This window comes from Galeopterus variegatus, unplaced genomic scaffold (assembly GCF_000696425.1).
Source record: "Galeopterus variegatus unplaced genomic scaffold, G_variegatus-3.0.2 Scaffold347, whole genome shotgun sequence".
NCBI classification, from domain to species: domain Eukaryota; kingdom Metazoa; phylum Chordata; class Mammalia; order Dermoptera; family Cynocephalidae; genus Galeopterus; species Galeopterus variegatus.
Window position 1 is genome coordinate 606,841 of NW_007726458.1, and position 18,104 is coordinate 624,944.

The following is an 18,104-nucleotide window of genomic DNA, read 5'->3' on the forward strand; positions in this document are numbered from 1 at the left end:
TTTTAAAAAAAAAAAAAAAAAAAAAAAAAAAAACTTTTGAAGTACCATCCCACGTAGAAACACAGTTGGTTTTTGTATATTGATTTGTATCCTGCCTCCTTACTAAACACATTCATTAGTTCCAATATTTTTTTTTTTTTTTTTTTTTGTGACCGATAAGGGATTCGTAACCCTTGGCTTGGTGTTGCCCGCACCGCGCTCAGCCAGTGAGTGCACCAGCCATCCCTATATAGGAACCAAACCTGCGGCCTCAGCGCTCCCAGCGCTGCACTCTCCCAAGTGAGCCACAGGGTCGGCCCTTTTTTTTTTTTAAGATGACCAGTAAGGGATCTTAACCCTTGACTTGGTGTTGTCAGCACCACGCTCTCCCAACTGAGCCACAGGCCAGCCCTAGTTCCAATAATTTTTTAGCAGGTTCCTTGGAATTTTCTATATAGAAAAATGATCTAATCTGTGAATAGTTTTACTTCTTTCTTTCCAATCTGGATACCTTTTATTTCCTTCTGTTGCCTGATTGCCCTGGCCAGAACCTCCAGCATGATGTTGAGTAGAAGTGATGAGAGCGGGCACCCTTGCTTTGCTCCTGTTCTCGGAGGAAAAGCTTTCAGTCTTTCATCACTAGGTATGATGTTAACTGTGGGTTTCTCATAGGTGCCCTTTATCAGGTTGAGGAAGGTCCCTTCTGTTCCTGCTTTGCTGAGTGTTGTTCTTATCATGAAGGATTCTTGAATTTTGCCAAATGCTTTTTCTGCATCTATTTAGATGATCATATGATTTTTATCCTTTATTTTCTTGACACGGTGCATTGCATTCATTGAGTTCTGAATATTACACCCACTCTGTATTCCTGAGATAAATCCCACTAGGTCATGGAGTAGAGTGCTTTTTACATGTTGCTGGATTCAGTTTGCTAGTATTTCGTTGAGTGCGTGTTTATATCCATAAAAGATATTGGTCTGTAATTTTCTTTCTTGTAATGTCTTTGTCTGGTTTTGGTATCAGGGTAATGCTGGCCTTATAGCATGAGTTTCCTTCTCTTCTATTTTCTGGAAGAGTTTGTGAAGGATTGGTGTTCTTTTGAGCCAACTCTTGAGGGCTGGGTTAGCGCAGCTGCACCTGCAGGCAGTGGAAACAGCACGGACTGAGGCCTGGAGGTGGGTGCTTGGTGGATTTGGGCAGCTGAAGCCATGGGGTCTGGCTGGCGCAGGCACACAGAAGGTGGAGGTAAGGAAGAGAATCTGCAAGAAAGGTTCGCAGGGCCAAGGAAGGAAGGGCCGCGTGTTAGTCTGCTTCTGTTGCTTATAACAGAATACCTGAAACTGGGTAATTTATAAAGAAATGAAATTTATTTGGTATAGTTTTGGAGGCTGGGGAAGTCCAAGGTCCCGGAAACACATCTGGGCAGGGCCTTCTTCTGGGCAGGAACTCTGCACAGGGTCCTGGGGACCAGGGTGCCACACGGGGAGAATGGGCGGAGCAAGAGAGCTCACCTGCTCACTCGCTGTCCTTACAAAGCCATCAGAACCACGTCCGTGACCACCCATGAAACCATCCACCCATCACTCCACGGATGGATCGATCTATCCACAAGGGCGTGGCCCTCACGATCCCCCCTCTTAAAGGCCCCACCTCCCACCACCATGTTGGGGGTTAAGTTCCAACGTGAGCTTAGGGGGACATTCAAACCACAGCAGCCCAGGTAGGCACAAAGAGACCCAGAAATTTAGAACACAGCAGTAGTGGGAATGCTGCGTAGGTTGGAGGGTGTGCTGGAGAGAGGGCTGAGGAGAGGAAGTGGCGGGGGCTGCCCAGCGGTGGTGGTGAGGAGCACTGGCAGGTGGCTGGAAGAAGGAGGCAGGCTTGAGGGCTGGGTATGATGCCCGGACGCAGGGGGGGTGGCAAGTGCACTGGGAACAAAGGCACAGAAGTGCAATGGAGCGTCCATGTGGGAAGGCTGCACTGAGGGCTGGATGTAGCAGGAAGAGGCTCAGACAGCTGGCCTGTGGCAGAGGCATTGAAACCTGGGAGTGGTGGCCAGAATGGGCCACTGGGTGGAAGTAGGACCCGGGCTGTTGCATCTACCACCAAAGGGCCAGTGCAGGGCCTCTTGCTGCCTTCTGCCACAGGTGGCCCATCTTGGTGGTGCCTGAGTGCAGGTGGGAGATGGAAGGGGCAGGCAGCCTGGGAGGCCAGCAACGGCCTTCACCAGCCTTTGACCAGCCTGGGGGACTCTTCTGGGAGAGGTGCCCACATAGGCCTAAGAAGGTGGGAGCTGCCGAGGACCAGGACTCTGACTCCTTGGAGAATCAGGGGATGGAGGCCCATGGGGTCACACAGGCAAAGTGGGTTGGAGGTGGGTGGGGAAGGTGAGGGTAGAGGCATTCGGCCAGCCAGACTGCTTTCCGCCCCACCACAGCCCCTGGAGGTGGGGTGCCATTTTACAGAGGTACATACTGAGGCTCAGGGAAGAAAAGCCACTTCCCCTAGGGCACTCGCCAGCAAGGGTCGAGGCGGGATTAGGACCTAGGCCGGGATTCCGGAGCCCGGGCTTTTGAATAAAACTGTCCTGCCTTCCAACTGCTCTGGGACTCGCGGGTGTTGGAGGTGTGAAGCCGGGCTGCGTCAGTTGCACGGGGGGCTTCTTGATTCCGGGCTGTACTTATAGTCCCCGCTGCAGCAGGGGAAACTGAGGCCCGGAGGGGGCGGTCCGCGCAGGGTGACGTAGCCGAGGGGCGGTGCCGGGGAGGGGCGGGTCCTGGGCCTCACCTGCCCGCTGGTCAGCCCTCGCGGGATACCAGGAGTCATACAGTCCTGGGAGACATCAGAGTTCTATTCTGCTAGAGTGGAGAGACCCATAGTAGCACCTTGGGCATTCAAATGAGACCCCCATAAGGTCACACCTTAGGAATAATGACTATACATTAGAGAAAGAGCCACACCATAGGAATAAGAAAAACACCAAAATAGTAATTTGTCCACCTACAACAACAAAATTCAAATATTTTCAAAGATAAAAATTATAATTTAAGCTTCTTACAAAGTATCATTCACAATGTTCAGCTAACAATCTAAAAATTTTAGACATGCAAAAAAGCAAGAAAACATGACCTATAATCAAGAGAAATGGTAGCCAATAGAAACAGATCCCAAGATTACCCAGTTGTTTAACTTTCAGATGAGTACTTTAAAACAACTTTTATAAATATGTTTAAGAATTAAATGAAGAGATATAGGTAGTGAGTAAACAGATGGGAATCTCAGAAGACAAATGAAACTACAAAAAAGAAAACAAATGGAAATTCTAGAACTTAAAAATAAAAGTTCTGAAATGAAAAAGGCGCGGCCCGCGCGCTTCCTGCGGGAACAAAGGCGGGCGTGGGCAGCCCGGGCGCGCAGGTCTGGGGCTCCGGGCCGGGGCCGTCCATCTGCCAGCATCGCCCCGGCGGCGGGCTGGGGCGCGGGGCACCCTGCTCCCTCCGCACGGGCCGGGGTCGGGCCACGCCTTTGTTCCAAACCCGCCCGACACCTCCCCTCCTGGAGGGTTGGCTTTGCGTGCGGATAACCCGCCGGGGACCCACGCAGTGGCGGGGCAGCAGGCAGCCTGGGCCCTTGGAGGCGGTGGCTTTTCCCTTGTTGTTTGGTGGACGGTGCTGGTTTGCTGAGAGCAGACAGTGGTTTTCTTTATGTGTGTGTTTTGGGTTGAAGCTGTAGTGGCAGGAGTCCCGGCCAGGCTGGGCCTCTGGGTCTGACCCTAGCTAACCCATTACCGGCCCAAAAGGACACTGGCCATATGTCTGCCCCCATCCAACTCCACCGGGAACCCCAGGAGGGACCTGGCCAAGGGTAGGGTGGGGACAGGTGCAGACGAAACAGAGCAGGATGAGGGGTACTGTTCAGGGCAATCGGGGTGGGGGAGACCCTGGATGTGACGAGGCACTTGGGGTGCCTTGCAGAAGAGGGGACTCTCAATCTAGGAGTTCTCCTTTTGGGAAGGCCTAAGGTCATTCCAGGCAGAGGCCAGAAGTGTGAAACATCCTGGTGGGGCATGAGTAAGGGGCTGGAGTAGGGGGCAAGGCCTAATGCCAGGGCCTGGAATGTTGGGTCCCATGTGTCAACCCTGAGGCAGTCATGTGTCCCCTCGTGACCGGGTGTTGTGTGGTCCCCACTGGGGCTTGAGCAGGGAAGATGAGTGATGCCCCAGGCTGATGGGGTGGATGCCAGCCAGCCCACCAGATGGTTGTCACGGCTGATGAGGGTGTGACGTGTGCCTAGCTGCATCCACTCTGGCTTCTGCTCTTATAGCTCCAGCAACCGAGGCCCAGGGATACCCCTGCAACTCAAGCCAGGACAGGAGCCCATGTCATTTGGTTGGGAACTGGGGGCTCTTGGCTACCTGCTTTCCTGCTTTCTAGTCTGAGGGACTTGAGAAAGTCATGGACATAAGCCGGCTGAGGGCTGGCATCTGGGGCCATGCCCCTCACTCCCTCCTGGCTGAAGGCCTAGAGCCTGCCCCAGCTCCTGTACTTCTTTCACTCCCTCTTTCAGGTTGTGACCCTAGTGCCCTCTCCAGGAAGCCCTCACCAACTTCCTGTCTAAGTCAGTCCCCATTATAGGCTCACCTGGCACTGGGACTTGGGGTAGTTATGGCCTAACGCCTGACTTACCTGGGCTGGAGTTTTCCGAGTTCATTTATCACTGGACCCCAGTGCCCATGGGTCCTTGTGCGCAGAAGGTGTGTGTTGAATGAATCAGTGCCAGTAACGGGGCACAGTTAGTTCTCGGGATCCTTGGGGGTAGGTGTGTGGCTGAGTGGACCAAGTGGCCCCGTCTCTCCCCAGGGGCCCACCTAGAAGCCTGGGGCCTGCAGAGTATGGGTTTCCTCACCCATCACTGCCTTACCCTCCATGCTGTCTCCTGGCTCTTGGAAGTGTCTCCTTTGAGCTCCCCCAGCTGAGCCATGTCCTGTCCCCTTCCTCTGGCTGAATTGTGTCACTTCCTCTTTTATTACAGCTTCATGGAGGCTGAGGAGATGTACTGGCCTGTCCCCATGAAGGCCATTGGTGCCCAAAACCTGCTAACCATGCCAGGGGGTGTCACCAAGGCTGGCTACCTGCACAAGAAGGGTGGTACCCAGCTGCAGCTGCTCAAATGTGAGTCCCCTGTGTGGTGGGACGCACATGGGAAGACATGGGGACAGAGCTGACCCCTAGTCCCACTTCCCCACTGCCCCGCTGTGCTCTCCTTGAGGAGGCAAGTGCCCTCTCTCAGCCTCTGCTTCCTTACATGGTGGGCCTTCTAGAGCATCCCTTCCTTTTCTGGTGGCCAGCACCCCTGGGAGACCTGAAGTTAGCCTCCCCAGCCCCCGAGGACTATGGCAGGGTCCAGGGTGGTGCAGCTAGACAAAGAGATAGGACGGGAATTTGGTGCCCAGTGTTGACCAGCTGGCCAAGGGGGCTTCAGCCTGCAGCCAGGACTGGGAGACCTCCAGGTGGCCTGGTAGGTCTGGCCTCTGGGTGCCACCCTCCCCATATCCATGAGCGTTCAGGGAGTTGGTTGGTCATTTGGCCTGAAATGAATCCACATGCCAAGTTGAAACCTTGCTGGGTGCTGGACCTCCAGAGATGGGCAAGATCTGGGCTCTGACCTCAGGACATCAGGCTGGGAGAGGGACAGAGCCCCCAGGCCTGGAGATGCCCAAATGTTGAGACACTGAAGGCCAGAGAGCATTGGGGCCTGAACAGTGGGCGCTCCATGCCTTCGCCCTAGCGGTGCTCTCTGCCAGGGACTCCCTGGCCCTGTGCTGCCTGGTTGCGATGCCCCAGGCTGTTTGATTTCTGTGTGGGCGTGACCGGGCTAGTCTCCTCTTTGCATAGGGAGCCTCCATGGAGGGGCTGTAACTGACCTGCAACAGGCCTGGGAGGGGCTGGGGCAGTGGAGCTTGGGGTGTTCTCAGTGTGATTGTCACTCTGGGGACCGGCTCCACACCAGAGGCTCTCATGGGCAAGCTCTCTGGGTGCCCTAGCCCTGCACGTGTAGCTCTGCCAGCTTGGGGTGGAGAGAGCCTCCCAGCAGCCATGGGCTCCCTGGCTTCTGGCCCTAGCCTGCCCTGGGGGGGGTGCTCTCGGGCTGGCCAGCACGCCTGTAAATTTGTCCCTATTTGGCCCCATGGTGGACTCCTGGGGAGGGGAGAGCTTGCCAGCCCAGCAACCTGCTCTTCCATTCAGCAGGGCTCAGAGGTAGGCCTGCCCTCGAGTTGTCCAGGGCCTCCGGGGAGGGTCCCCAGAGTGAGGTCTGCCCGGCAGCCCCTCGGGACTCACCCTGCCCTTGCCTCACTGCCGCAGGGCCCCTGCGCTTTGTCATCATCCACAAGCGATGCATCTACTATTTCAAGAGCAGCACGTCCGCCTCCCCGCAGGGCGCCTTCTCGCTGAGCGGCTATAACCGGTGAGTGCCCGTCCTGCCTGCTGACCCCGGCCCATGGCCGGCTGCCTCCCCTCCCAGCCCACCCCTGTTCCCACCTCAGGAAGGGCCAGGCTTTCCCGAGAGGCCCCCGTCCCCACCCCCCTGAGCTGCTCTAGCCTCTGCCACTCAAGTGAGGCCTCAGTCTCTCCTCATATTTTGCCCTCAGGCCTTTGGGGAGGACCTGGGGGTGAGGCTGGGGGCTTCCTGGGGCTGTACAGACAGGTCCCAGGGGCCTGGACAGCCCACTCTCCAGAGTCCCCATTCAGCTGCCGCCTTGTGACCTCTGTGTCTCTCCTGCCTCCCCATCCGGCCCCTTCACCCACCATAGCCTCTTTCCAGTAAGCTAAGAGCCCAGCCAGCCCAGGCCCTGTCCTAAGCTTGGGCCCTGCCCCAGGCCTCCCAGGCTCCAGGGTCTTCCCAGGCTGGGGGCCAGTTTTTTGCTTCACACGTGCCATGGGCTGGGCTCGAGGCTAATGGACTAATGGACAGGTGGGCCAGAGTCCTCCGAGTGGGATGGGGTATGCTGGTGCATGTGGGCCTGTTAGCCCCACTGGGGTCCACCCCATGGCCTCAGAGCTGTGCAGAGCAGGGTTTAGGAGGTGGCTCCTGGGCTCTGGTTCTGGGCGTTGTACCACCTGGGCCCTGCACCCTGCAGCATTAATCTAACCCTTACCACCCCATAAGGGCCCAGCCCCTCCTGCCCATGAGGGACCAAGGGTCACATGGTATTAGTAGTGGCACTGGGACCCTCAGGGAGTTACTCCAGGCCCCAGCTTGCATTGTGGCCACCACGTAGATTGACCAAGAAGATCAACCAAGATCTTCTGTCTTGGGAAGATCGACCCCCAGCCCAGTGCCAGGCCCCCAGGCTGGTCCAGGGCACTGGCTGAGGCAAGAGGACTCTTGGGGGGTCTGTGGGCAGTGGGCAGGCACTGGTTGATTTTGGGTCGTGTGCCAGCCACACCATGAACACAGCCCAGTGGCAGATGCAGCTGTGCCCAGGGAACAGTCCAGCCCATCAGAGCCAGCTGGGCCTGAGGGGCTCTGGATGGATCTGCTGATGGGCCAGATGGGCACACCTGCCCAGGTGCCCTGCCAGTAGGGTTGCCCCCATGGTGGACTTTTTGATCTCCATGCAAACCCCACAACCTGGCTAGGGGAGCAGGCCTCAGAGCAAACATGAGTCACTCCCTGAAATGTGCTCAGAGCTGCCACTGGGCAGTAGGGACAGGGTGGGGCTGACCCAGAGGCGTGTGAGAGCCCCCACTGGCATACCAGGGGCCTATCAGGGCCAGAGGTGGCAGGCTGGCATCCAAGTGAAGTGGCATGGGCGGTGTTGAGAATGATGCGTCCTTTTCTCTGAGCCATGTGCACCACTGCTCCCAGGAAGCCCTTTCAGACCCCGGTAGCCCCGCTGTCTGTGCCCTACTCTTGCGCACACTCTTCCTGCCTGAAGCATCTGGCCCTTCGCCTGGCATATCGGTGGGCAGGGACCATCCAGATCTTCCACGTCCCTTGAGGAATGGTGTCCAGGGATGGGGGTGTGTGAGGCTGTCCCTACGGGTGTGGACTAGGTAGTGACTGCTGGCGCTGTGCCCTCAGGGTGATGCGGGCAGCTGAGGAAACGACATCCAACAATGTCTTCCCCTTCAAGATCGTCCACATCAGCAAGAAGCATCGCACGTGGCTCTTCTCAGCCTCCTCTGAGGATGAGCGCAAGGTGACTGGGCATCACAGGGCCTGCAGGAACCAAGCTGACCTGACCTGGGGGCCTTGCTTGTCCCAGGGCTTTGACCTCCCATCAGCCCCAGGCAGGGCTGATGTGGCCCTGTCCAGGTCTAAGGAGACGTGTCTGGGGCATGGGCAGCTGGGCCCCACGCCTAGAGCCTGGTGCCAGTGTTCACGTACTCAGAATGTGCTAACCCGGGAGGAGCCCCGAGTGGGCTGACGGGGGCCGCAGCCCCACAGCCCCACAGCCTGTGCTGGGGCCAGCAGGGGTCATCCCCCACCGACCTTGGTGGTCACTGCAGAGCAGTGGGGCAGTGAGGGGAGGAGGGGTGAGGAGGGGTGAGGGTGGGTCCCACTTGGGTTCCACCCCGCCCTTGGCAGCACCTTGCCCACTGTGGCCCTGGCTGACCCACAGAGCTGGATGGCCTTGCTGCGCAGGGAGATTGGCCACTTCCAGGAGAAGAAGGAGCTGCCCCTGGATGCCAGGTGGGCCTAGGGTTGTGACAGGCGGGTGGGGTCCCTAGGGCCCCTGGGCTTGACATGTGTCACTGCCTCCCCGCTGTGGGGGCTTGGCCCAGAATCCCTTAAAGGTTTTTCTGGGGTGCCGGCCAGGCCGCACGTGTGTGGGCGTGTGCACATGTGTAAGCATGCGAGTGTGTGCGTCCGTCTTTCTCTGTTCCTGTGTGTCATCTCTAGCTCCGTCTCGCGTGTCCCTGTTTCTGTTTTGCAGTTGTTGGTAGTTCCTGTTTGGGGGTCACATGTGCTATTTACCTCTCCCACCTGGGAGGCCCAGCATTTGCAGCAGGTCAGAACTTTGGGTTCCCAGCACCCTGATGCCCACCCTGGCTTGCTCTGGGTGAGACCAGAATGACGTCCCAGGGAGCCAGTTCAGATGATCTGGGTCTCAGCAACCTGACCCATGAGATGGCCCAGCAAGCAGCAAGGCCTCTCTGGTCTGGAACGACAAACTGCCCCGTCCTCTCATAGATAAGGAAACTGAGGCCCAGAGAGGGCTGACACACCCAGTGCTGCCCTGCAGGTCCCTGCATGACCCCCAGAGCTCCTGGCCCTCAGTCCAGGCTAGGGTCCTGCAGCAGGCTCAGCCCAGAGTTGACTGAGTCCCCTCCAGGCAAGAGTGGGTGGAGACTCAGGCCCAGCCCTGAGGCCTCTTACCAGTCAGGGTGGCCACACTTGTGTCAAGAACCACATAGGGGCAGGGAGAGAGGAACCCAGGGGAGGCACCACAGCCTGCAGTCCCCGTGTCTGTCCTGTAACTGCGTGTGTGCACGTCTGTGTGTCATTCTGTGTGTCAGTGTGTGTCCATCCGTGTTTGTGCATGTATCTCTGTTTATCTCTGTATCTGTATGTCTGTGTGTGTTTATGACTGCGTGTCCTTGTGTCTGTACATGTGTCTGTGTGTGCATGTGCTTGTCCTTGTGTCTCTGTTTATCTGTGTGTTTGTCTGTGTGTATCCTTGTGCGTCTGTGTATATGTCCATGTCTGTGTGTCTGTGTCTCTGTGTGTGACAGCCAAGGGAAGTCCCAGGCCCGGCGCCCACTGACCGCCAGCAGCCTGCCTTCCCTGCATTTCAGCGACTCCGGCTCTGACACAGACAGCTTCTACGGTGCCGTCGAGCGGCCTGTGGACATCAGCCTCTCTCCATATCCCATGGACAACGAAGGTGAGACCTGTCTCCGCATCCACCATCCCCTCTGCCTCTGCACACCTGGTCTTCCTCCTGGCTGCTGCGGAGGAGAGGAAGGCACATTACCTGTGCTCCCTGCTCTGTCCCTTCGGCCGAATTATGGTGGCTTTTCTGTGCTCCAGCCTCTGGCAGCCTGGGTTCTGGGTTTATATCCTGAGTCCCTGGTCCTCACTCTCATGCCTACTTGACACTCATTTCCCATGATCGGAGCATTATTCTGAGGCCAGGCCAGGCCTGCCACCCTGTGCCACGTGCAGCTGGGCCTGGGCCACCTTGGTCTCACCCCCCCTGCTTCCGTGCAGACTACGAGCATGACGATGAGGACGACTCATACATGGAGCCCGACTCTCCTGAGCCTGTGAAGCCTGAGGGTAGGTGGGGTGGGTGTGCCTGGGAAGCCCTTGGTGGGCAAGGAGCAGAGGCTGGGACCGGGAGCAGCTGCTGGGGTTGCAGGCCCAGGTACTTCTCTGTGTGGCCTCAGTTTCCCTGCTGAGGCCTAAGTATTATGAGGGTCAGAGCAGAAGAGGTGTATACACCAGCTGCTCTGCTCACCTGCTCCTCCCACCGCCCGGGTTAGCCCTGTTTGCATGGAGGGGGAGGGGACGTGAAGCTGAGCTCCCTGGGGGCTGAGAGTGGGGAAGGATGGACCTTGAGGAGGGGCGGGTTCAGGGCAGGTCCACTTCCCCATTGCTGCTGGCTGCAGGCCCCTGTGCCCACCCACCTCCTGAAGCACACGGCCTAGCCAGAGAGACAGGCTGACCCAGGCAGTGTCATGTGGGGTGACAGAAGTGCAGGGCTGGGTGGGGAGGGTATGCCTCTGTCCTGCCCTCTGTCCGTCGGACCCTTCCTGGCTCCGCTTCCCCAGCTCCGCCATCTCTCCAGCCCTCTCATTCATCAATTTCATTGTGTCTTGGGAAGATCGACCCCTTCCCCTGTCTGCCTGGTCTCTGCCCCGCTCAGCCTCCTGCTCCCTTGTCCTCCTCTCCACCCCACCTCCCCTCTCAGTTGTTGTCCAGCTCCCTTCTCTCTTGCTGCTCCCTCCCTCTGGCGTTCCAGCTCCCATCAGGACCTGCAGGCCATTTGCCTCAGTTTCCCTTCCATGCAGAGCGTTTGTCTGGCCTGCGTCTGCCAAACCACGCCTCTCATTCACATCCCAGCTTGGCGCACTCAGCCCCGCTGAGCTCCGACCCTGAACACAGCCCAGCATGGCAGGGGAGGAGCACACAGGGGCGCCAGGGCTACCTTTAGACACGGACCAGACCGCGCTCCTAATCCACTGTCCCACCCACCCTCTGCAGTCAGGCTTCCTCCTCATCCTGTCCCCAGTGCACCTGGTCAAGGGCAAGGTGGCCTCCTAGTCCCAGAGCTGTGTTCATTCTGGCTCCTGCCCCTGCGCCTCAGCCCCTCTGCTGGCCCCTTGAGGGATGCCGGGGCTCAAGCCTCACTCCCTGGGTGACAGCCAGTGTCATCTGTAGCCTGCTCATTCTGACTCACGTTCAGCTGGCACCTCTGCACTTGTGCCCAACAGTCCACGCAGTGTCCCCCAGATGCCTCCCAGCATCTGAACCTCCTGCGAGTGAATGCAAGCCTTTGTCTCCCTGCCAGCGGTGCGGGCCCCGTCCTTCTGGCCTCTGTCGTGGGATTCCCTCCTTCCCCTTCCTCAGGCCAAACTCTGGGAATCCTCCTTGACTCTCCTTTCCCTTTTATCTCGGGAACCTGATGGCCCCTCCTGTGACATCTGAGCTTCAGGGAGCTTCTGTGGTTGCATCGAGGATGGATGGGGAGGGCCAAGTGGTGGTGGGTGGTCTGGGACCCAGGGGAAGGCTGGATTGGGAGTGCTGGGCATCAGGTTGCAGGGGCGCGCAGGCCATGGGGTGGGCTTTGAGGGGTTACACCAGGTGGGGCCTGGCCAACTTCTGCCAGCAGTGGGTGGTGTTGGTCCAGCCTCCAGCGGGTGATACCAGCCTGAGTCTTTCTGCTCTTGCAGATGCCCTGACCCACCCGCCGGCCTACCCGCCCCCCCCAGTGCCCACACCCAGGAAGCCAGCCTTCTCTGACATGCCCCGTGCCCACTCCTTCACATCCAAGGGCCCAGGCCCCCTGCTGCCACCTCCGCCCCCGAAGCGCGGCCTTCCTGATGCCGGTCCAGCCCCTGAGGACTCCAAGAAAGACCCACTGGGCCTGAGGCGGACAGAACCTACCCCCAGGGTGCCTGCTACCTCCCGAAGGATGAGCGATCCCCCAATGGGCAGCATGCCCACCACGCCCAACCTCCGGAAACCCCCATGTTTCCGGGAGAGCACCAGCCCCAGCCCGGAGCACTGGAGCCATGGCCACGGGGCCAGCCTTGCTTCCAGCTGTGCCACCATAGCCGCTGCCACCTCCAGGAACTGCGACAAGCTCAAGTCCATCCACCTGTCCCCCTGGGGGCCGCCCACATCTGAGACCCCGCTCAAGTCTATCCATCTGTCCCCCCGGGGGCCGCCCACATTTGAGCCCCCACCGGTGCCAGCCAACAAGCCCAAGTTCCTGAAGATAGCTGAAGAGGCACCCCCAAGGGAGACAGCCAGGCCTGGACTCTTTGTGCCCCCTGTGGCTCCCAGGCCCCCTGCACTGAAGCTGCCCCTGCCTGAGGCCACAGCTCGGCCTGCAGTACTACCCAGGCCGGAGAAGCCGCCGCTCCCCCACCTCCAGTGAGTCTGTGCTGCGGCCAGTGCCCCTGCCTCCTGGCCACTGGGACCCCCCCTGACCTGGCCTGTCCCCGGCTGGCACCCTCAGCCCCCTGCCCTGGCACTCTGAATCCAGGACAGGGTAACAGTTACCAGGGCAGGAGTCTGCAAGTGCAGGGGCAAGGGTAGGAAGGTTCTTGATTGCGCCAGCCTGCCTAGGTGGCGGCGTCCAACCTTGCCCTAGAGGAACGTCTGGCCTAGTGGGCAGTGGGCCTAGAGCCGGCAGCTGCCTGGGGGCAGTAGTGAGTGGCCTCAGGGACACAGGCCTGCAGCCGCTGCTGTGCAGTCTGAGACCCTCTGGGGTGAGGACATGGGGAAAGCAGCTTGGGCTGTGAGCCACCTGGTGCCAGCGTGCCTGTGCAGGCCCTTCTGACCTGGACCCAGGACTTGGCACCCAGTGCTTGTCCTTCCCACCCCTGCCTGGGGCTCTGGGTGTGTCTCTGGCTCTGGAGCTCAAGTCTGCCTTTGTGTCCTTCCCTTTGGGAAATCACTGGAATGTGGAGCATGTCCGTGACTCAGCTCTGAGGCCTGCTTGAAACTCTGCTTTATTGCTGGGAAGTGTCAGGAGACCAGTGTGTCCCCCACTCCCACAGGGTCACACATATCAACGGCCTGTGGTCAAAGGCATTTGGGACCCAAAGTGGGCTTCATGCCTTGCTTAGCTGGTGAAGGCCCAGGGAGCCACAGGGGTGCTCCCCAAATGCCCTTGATCACAGCACCCTTCTCCCCAGGGCTCTGTTCGCATCTCTGAGCCCCCTGCCGCCTGTGAGGAAGCACCGGGGAGAACCCCTTGGCACACCTGTGGTCTATTTCATGAGGGCCACAAAAGATACTGCACAAAGGTGCAGCAAAAGGTCGGCCATTTTGGGCCGGCCCGGTGGCGCACTGCTTAAGTGCGCCGCTTGGGAAGCGCGGCGGCGCTCCCGCCAAGGGTTCGGATCCCACATACAGACCGGTTCCCGCTCACTGGCTGAGCGAGGCACGGGAGCAACACCGAGGGCTGCGATCCCGTTGCCGGTCCCGGTCCGGTACGGGGGTGACACTGAGGGTTGCGATCCGTTGCCGGACACGGAAAAAGACAAAAAAAAAAAATGGTCGGGCATTTTGCTGTGGCCTTGGTCTGGATCCTCGTGCCACTGGGCCGTGTGTGCCAGGGCGATTGTCCAGGGCTCTGCCTCACCCACAGCCCTGCAGCCCATCCTGGCGTGGCCTCGCCGTCCTTGTGTTACGTGTGGCTTCCTTTAGTCCTCCCTGAAGCCCTGGAGGTTTGGCCGAGGAGGACCTGGCCCTGTGTGGCTCGTGCAAGGCTCTCTCCGTGGGTGACCCCTGGAGTCAGATCGCATTGTTCATCCCTCTCACATCTGTCCAGAGAAGAAGTGCCCTCAAGGGAGACAGCCAGGCTCTGAGAGGGGTGTTACTCTGAGAGTGGTGTGACTTGGCCAAGGTCACAAAGCCCGTCAGAAGCAGAACTTGGGCCAAGACCCCACTTCCTTAGCAGCATCTAGAGCACTTGTCCACAGTGTGGTGGCGCCCCCAGGACCCCCATTGCCAGCATCAGTGGCAGCCCTGACCCCCAACTCAGGCCTCAGGCGATCCCTGCTACTCCAGGCTGTCAGCCCGGGCCTCTCACAGCTCTGCTGTCCTGGGCCGTAGCAGGCAGACCCTGGGTTCTGAGGTTGGGCTTGGTGCAGCCACGTGGAGGGCGGTGTGTGGAGAGGGTCAGAGTGTGGCCCACCCTGTGTCTGACAGCGAAGTAGCCTCTCCTCCCTTTCCTTTTCCCCCAGGCGATCACCCCCTGATGGGCAGAGTTTCAGAAGCTTCTCCTTTGAGAAACCTCGGCGACCCTCGCAGGCTGACACTGGCGGGGAGGACTCAGATGAGGACTATGAGAAGGCAAGGCTGAGCAGAGAGCCCCCCAGCTGGCCAGTAGGCGGGCAGGGGGCAGGAGAGCCACAGCCCAGGGTGGTCCCTCGCTGAGCAGGGAGCCCCCAGCACCCTGGAGCTGAGGGGGTTGGAACATGGAGCAAAGGCCTGGATCCTGGTGCAGGGTGGCAACCAGTCTGGGGGGGTGTCGCTCAGACGTTGACACTGACCGCTGTTGGCCTCTCCCAGGTGCCGCTGCCCAACTCAGTCTTTGTCAATACCACGGAGTCCTGCGAAGTGGAAAGGTCAGTGCAAAGCCCTTTTTGTGTCTGCGGAGATGAGCTGGGCCCCTGCCACACCCCATCTTCCTGCTTCTCTGCCCCTCACTTGCCGTGGTGGTGGACAGTTGCTGGCACGAATACATGGCCCTCAGTACAGTGGGGACTTGTCACCCTGGCCTGGCCAGAGCTCTGCCCAGCCGGCTCTCCTGGCCTCATGGCAGCTGGATGCTCTCAGAACCTGAGACCCAGAATGGCGAGAGGACAGAAAGTCGAGTTGGGAATTGGGGCTGGAGGGTCCTGTGAAAGCTGTCCAAGGAGGGTTCACCTGTCCACATGACTTATTTTAGGTTGTTCAGAGGCACGAGCCCCCAGGGAGAGCCCCAGGATGGGCTCTACTGCATCCGGAACTCCTCCACCAAGTCGGGGAAGGTAGGCAGCGAGGAAGATGCCCGGCGATCCCGCTCGTGACCGGTGTGCCATGGTGGCGTGTCCTGGTTCCCCGCACACCCAGGCCGATGGTGGCCCACGGCTTTACAGCTTGCAAATCACTTCCCCACGCGGCCTCTTACTTGGCATCTCAACCCAATTCTGACCTTGCAGTCTCTGCCCAGCACCAGCCTCTCATCCATTTTTGGGAACTAAACTGCATCTACAAGTTGGGGGTGGTGATGGCCACGCCCTGTTAGGGACAGGAGCAGGGAGGGGCTGAGGGCCCAGGACTCAGGGTGCGTGGGTTTGTGCATGTGCTGCAGAGGAATGGCAAGAGTGGCCCGTGTGGCTCCGGGCATGAAGTGCGTAACTTCACCGAGCTGCAGTGTCCCTGCGTGTGTCAGAGGTGGCTGTGGGTGGACGGGTGCCTGCTACTGCTGCTGCTCTCATCAGAAGCTGTCCGTGCAGGTGGATCCCCAGGGCTGAGGGGCTGCCTGTGTAGTCCCTGCTGTCCCTGCGTAGGTGGCCCCAGCTGTGCAGGGGGTCTCGAGCCCCTCCCACCTCACCCCCAAGGGCCACAAGCCCCAGTCTTGATGCTCCTGCCCGACCCCTCGGTTTCCTGACGTCGGTCCTGCTGCCTCTCAGCCAAGCCGTGTGCTTCCCACTTCCCGCCCTGCAGGTTCTGGTCGTGTGGGATGAAAGCTCCAACAAAGTGAGGAACTACCGCATCTTCGAGAAGGTGAGGGGGCTGGGCCCTGTCTGAGGGCCTGGGTGGGACGAGGACCCTGGCCCTGGGGCTTGGCAAGGGGTGGGGCGGCCTCCCTGACAGGGTGTAGGCAGGGGTGAACTGAGACTGGCACCCCCAGGACGCCACCCCTCCCCTCCGCTCCCCTCTCCTTCCCGTCCGCTCCCCTGTCACTCTCCTCCCGGGCCCCCACACCCTCCCCACTGCCTCAGCCTCCTTCCCCTCCTTGCCTAGCTTTGGCCTCACCTGACCTTAGAGGGATGGGTGGTCAGCCCTTGGCCCTGGGTTTATTCACAGACCTTGCCTGCAGTCCCCTGGGTGCGGGCTCTATGTTGGGCACTTGGGGATGGAGGGGGAGTGGGGCAGGAACTTGGGGAGCACAGGCCTGATGTGGAGGCAGCCAGGAGCAGGCCCAGCTGTGTCACTGTTAGTGCTGACCGCCCCCTCTTACAGTACGGTGGGGCTGAGGCTCGTGGCAGCCCCTGGCCTGGCTCCGCTCACCCCGCCACCCTCCCACCCCCACAGGACTCCAAGTTCTACCTGGAGGGCGAGGTCCTGTTCATGAGCGTGGGCAGCATGGTGGAACACTACCACACCCATGTGCTGCCCAGCCACCAGAGCCTGCTCCTGCGGCACCCCTACGGCTACGCTGGCCCCAGGTGACGCCTGCCACACACAGCTGCCGGGCAGAGGCGGTCACGGGGGCCACAGCCCCAGGCCACACACAGGGAGAGTGGCCTGCATGGGAGGATGAGCAGGAGCAAGGACCCTGCTTGACCTGGGGCCTCCCCAACAGATGCCCTGTAGGGTCTGGCCCGGCCCCACCCAGCAGGCTGGCTCCACGAGGCTGGACCGGGCCCTGGGCTCCAGAGGACTGGGGCATTCTCCTGCCCCATGTGGCCCTGCCCTGTCCCACCTCCCAGGAACCCCAGGACTGAGCCCTGCCTGGGCTTCAAGAACAGAAAGGCTGGTCCCCCCAGCACACCCATCCTGCAGTGGGCTGGGAGCTGGGCAGGGCTGGGGCAGTTGTGTGGGGGCCAGAGCTGACCCTAGGACCCCACAGGAACATAAGGCACAGGCTCCAGAAGGGACCGTTGCCTCCTAATAAAGCAGAGATGATCTTTGCCTTGGCGGTCTGGGCTTGATTAGGAAGGAAGGTAACCAGCTCTCCTGAGCACCTATACCAATGTCCAGGTGGTAGCTGTGGCAGTTCACAGGAACCCTACAAGGTGGTGTCCCTACCTCCCAGGGCACAAGTCGCAGGACAACTTGCACAGGGTGCACAGCTGGCAGCAGATCTGGAACCAAACTCAGGCAGTCTGGGCTCAGAGCCCACACTCCAAAGTGCCAGTTCTTCTGCTACGGGTCAGGCTCAGGGCACTGGGGCTGCAGACATCCACAGTTGGTGTATCCACTACATTAACAAGAGGTTATTGAGTGCCTCCTGCGTGCCTGGCCTGGTGCCAGAGCTGGGCTTGTGCCGTGAGCACGTCCCTGGCTTAGATGGGTTCACAGCCCAGTGTGGGGACAGCTGGGTGTGAGGTACTCACAGTGCAGTGACCAGGGCAGTTGGGGTGCAGGGGCCAGGAGCCTGAAACCCAGCTGGGAGCTTCAGGAAGACTTCTTGGAGGAAATGACAGCTACAAGGGGGCAGGAAGGGTGGGCCCCAAGTAAGCCAAGGATGGGTGGGGACAGTGGTACCCAGATGCCCAAGTCCTCCAGCAATACCCAGTCAGGCTGAGCCCTGATCAGTTCCCTCATTTCCTGCCATGGAACTCCAGCAAGCCATTCTTCCTGGCACTGCCACCCAGGCTGACTTCTCCTGAAAGCAGACTCACTTGGGGGTCAGGGCTGGTAGGGACCCCAGCATCATCTGATCTTCACTGTACTTTATGTTGGGGAAGAAGGTTGTTATGTAAACCCAAACCAAGGGTAACACTCGTACCCACCAGGAGAGGGCCCTTTATTCGGACCCCCCCAGCGTATTCTGTGGGCCTGTGGTTTACTTGGAGGAGAGAGCCATGAGGTGAGCAGCTGTGGCCACAGGGTGCCATGGGGTACAGCAGGACCGCAGGCCATCTGCTTCCAGGAATCATGCATCCAACACCATCTCTGCAGGTGTTTCCTCTCCAGCCTGCCCCGGGAGAGGCCTCAGTGCACCA

General features: G+C 59.5%; 1 protein-coding gene across 1 annotated transcript in view; it reads left to right on the plus strand.

Moving 5' to 3' along the window:
- Positions 1–17,068, plus strand: part of SH3BP2 (SH3-domain binding protein 2) — a 21,389-nt gene extending 4,321 nt beyond the window's left edge. Inside the window, exons 2-13 of the mRNA XM_008567811.1 lie at positions 5,011–5,150; positions 6,342–6,444; positions 8,065–8,182; positions 8,606–8,676; positions 9,783–9,871; positions 10,198–10,266; positions 11,883–12,588; positions 14,409–14,517; positions 14,737–14,792; positions 15,116–15,197; positions 15,877–15,936; positions 16,468–17,068. Of these exons, the coding sequence (XP_008566033.1) occupies positions 5,011–5,150; positions 6,342–6,444; positions 8,065–8,182; positions 8,606–8,676; positions 9,783–9,871; positions 10,198–10,266; positions 11,883–12,588; positions 14,409–14,517; positions 14,737–14,792; positions 15,116–15,197; positions 15,877–15,936; positions 16,468–16,605 (1,741 nt within the window). The 3' untranslated portion in view covers positions 16,606–17,068. The remainder of the gene's footprint in view (positions 1–5,010; positions 5,151–6,341; positions 6,445–8,064; positions 8,183–8,605; positions 8,677–9,782; positions 9,872–10,197; positions 10,267–11,882; positions 12,589–14,408; positions 14,518–14,736; positions 14,793–15,115; positions 15,198–15,876; positions 15,937–16,467) is intronic.
- Positions 17,069–18,104: the final 1,036 nt, after the last annotated feature.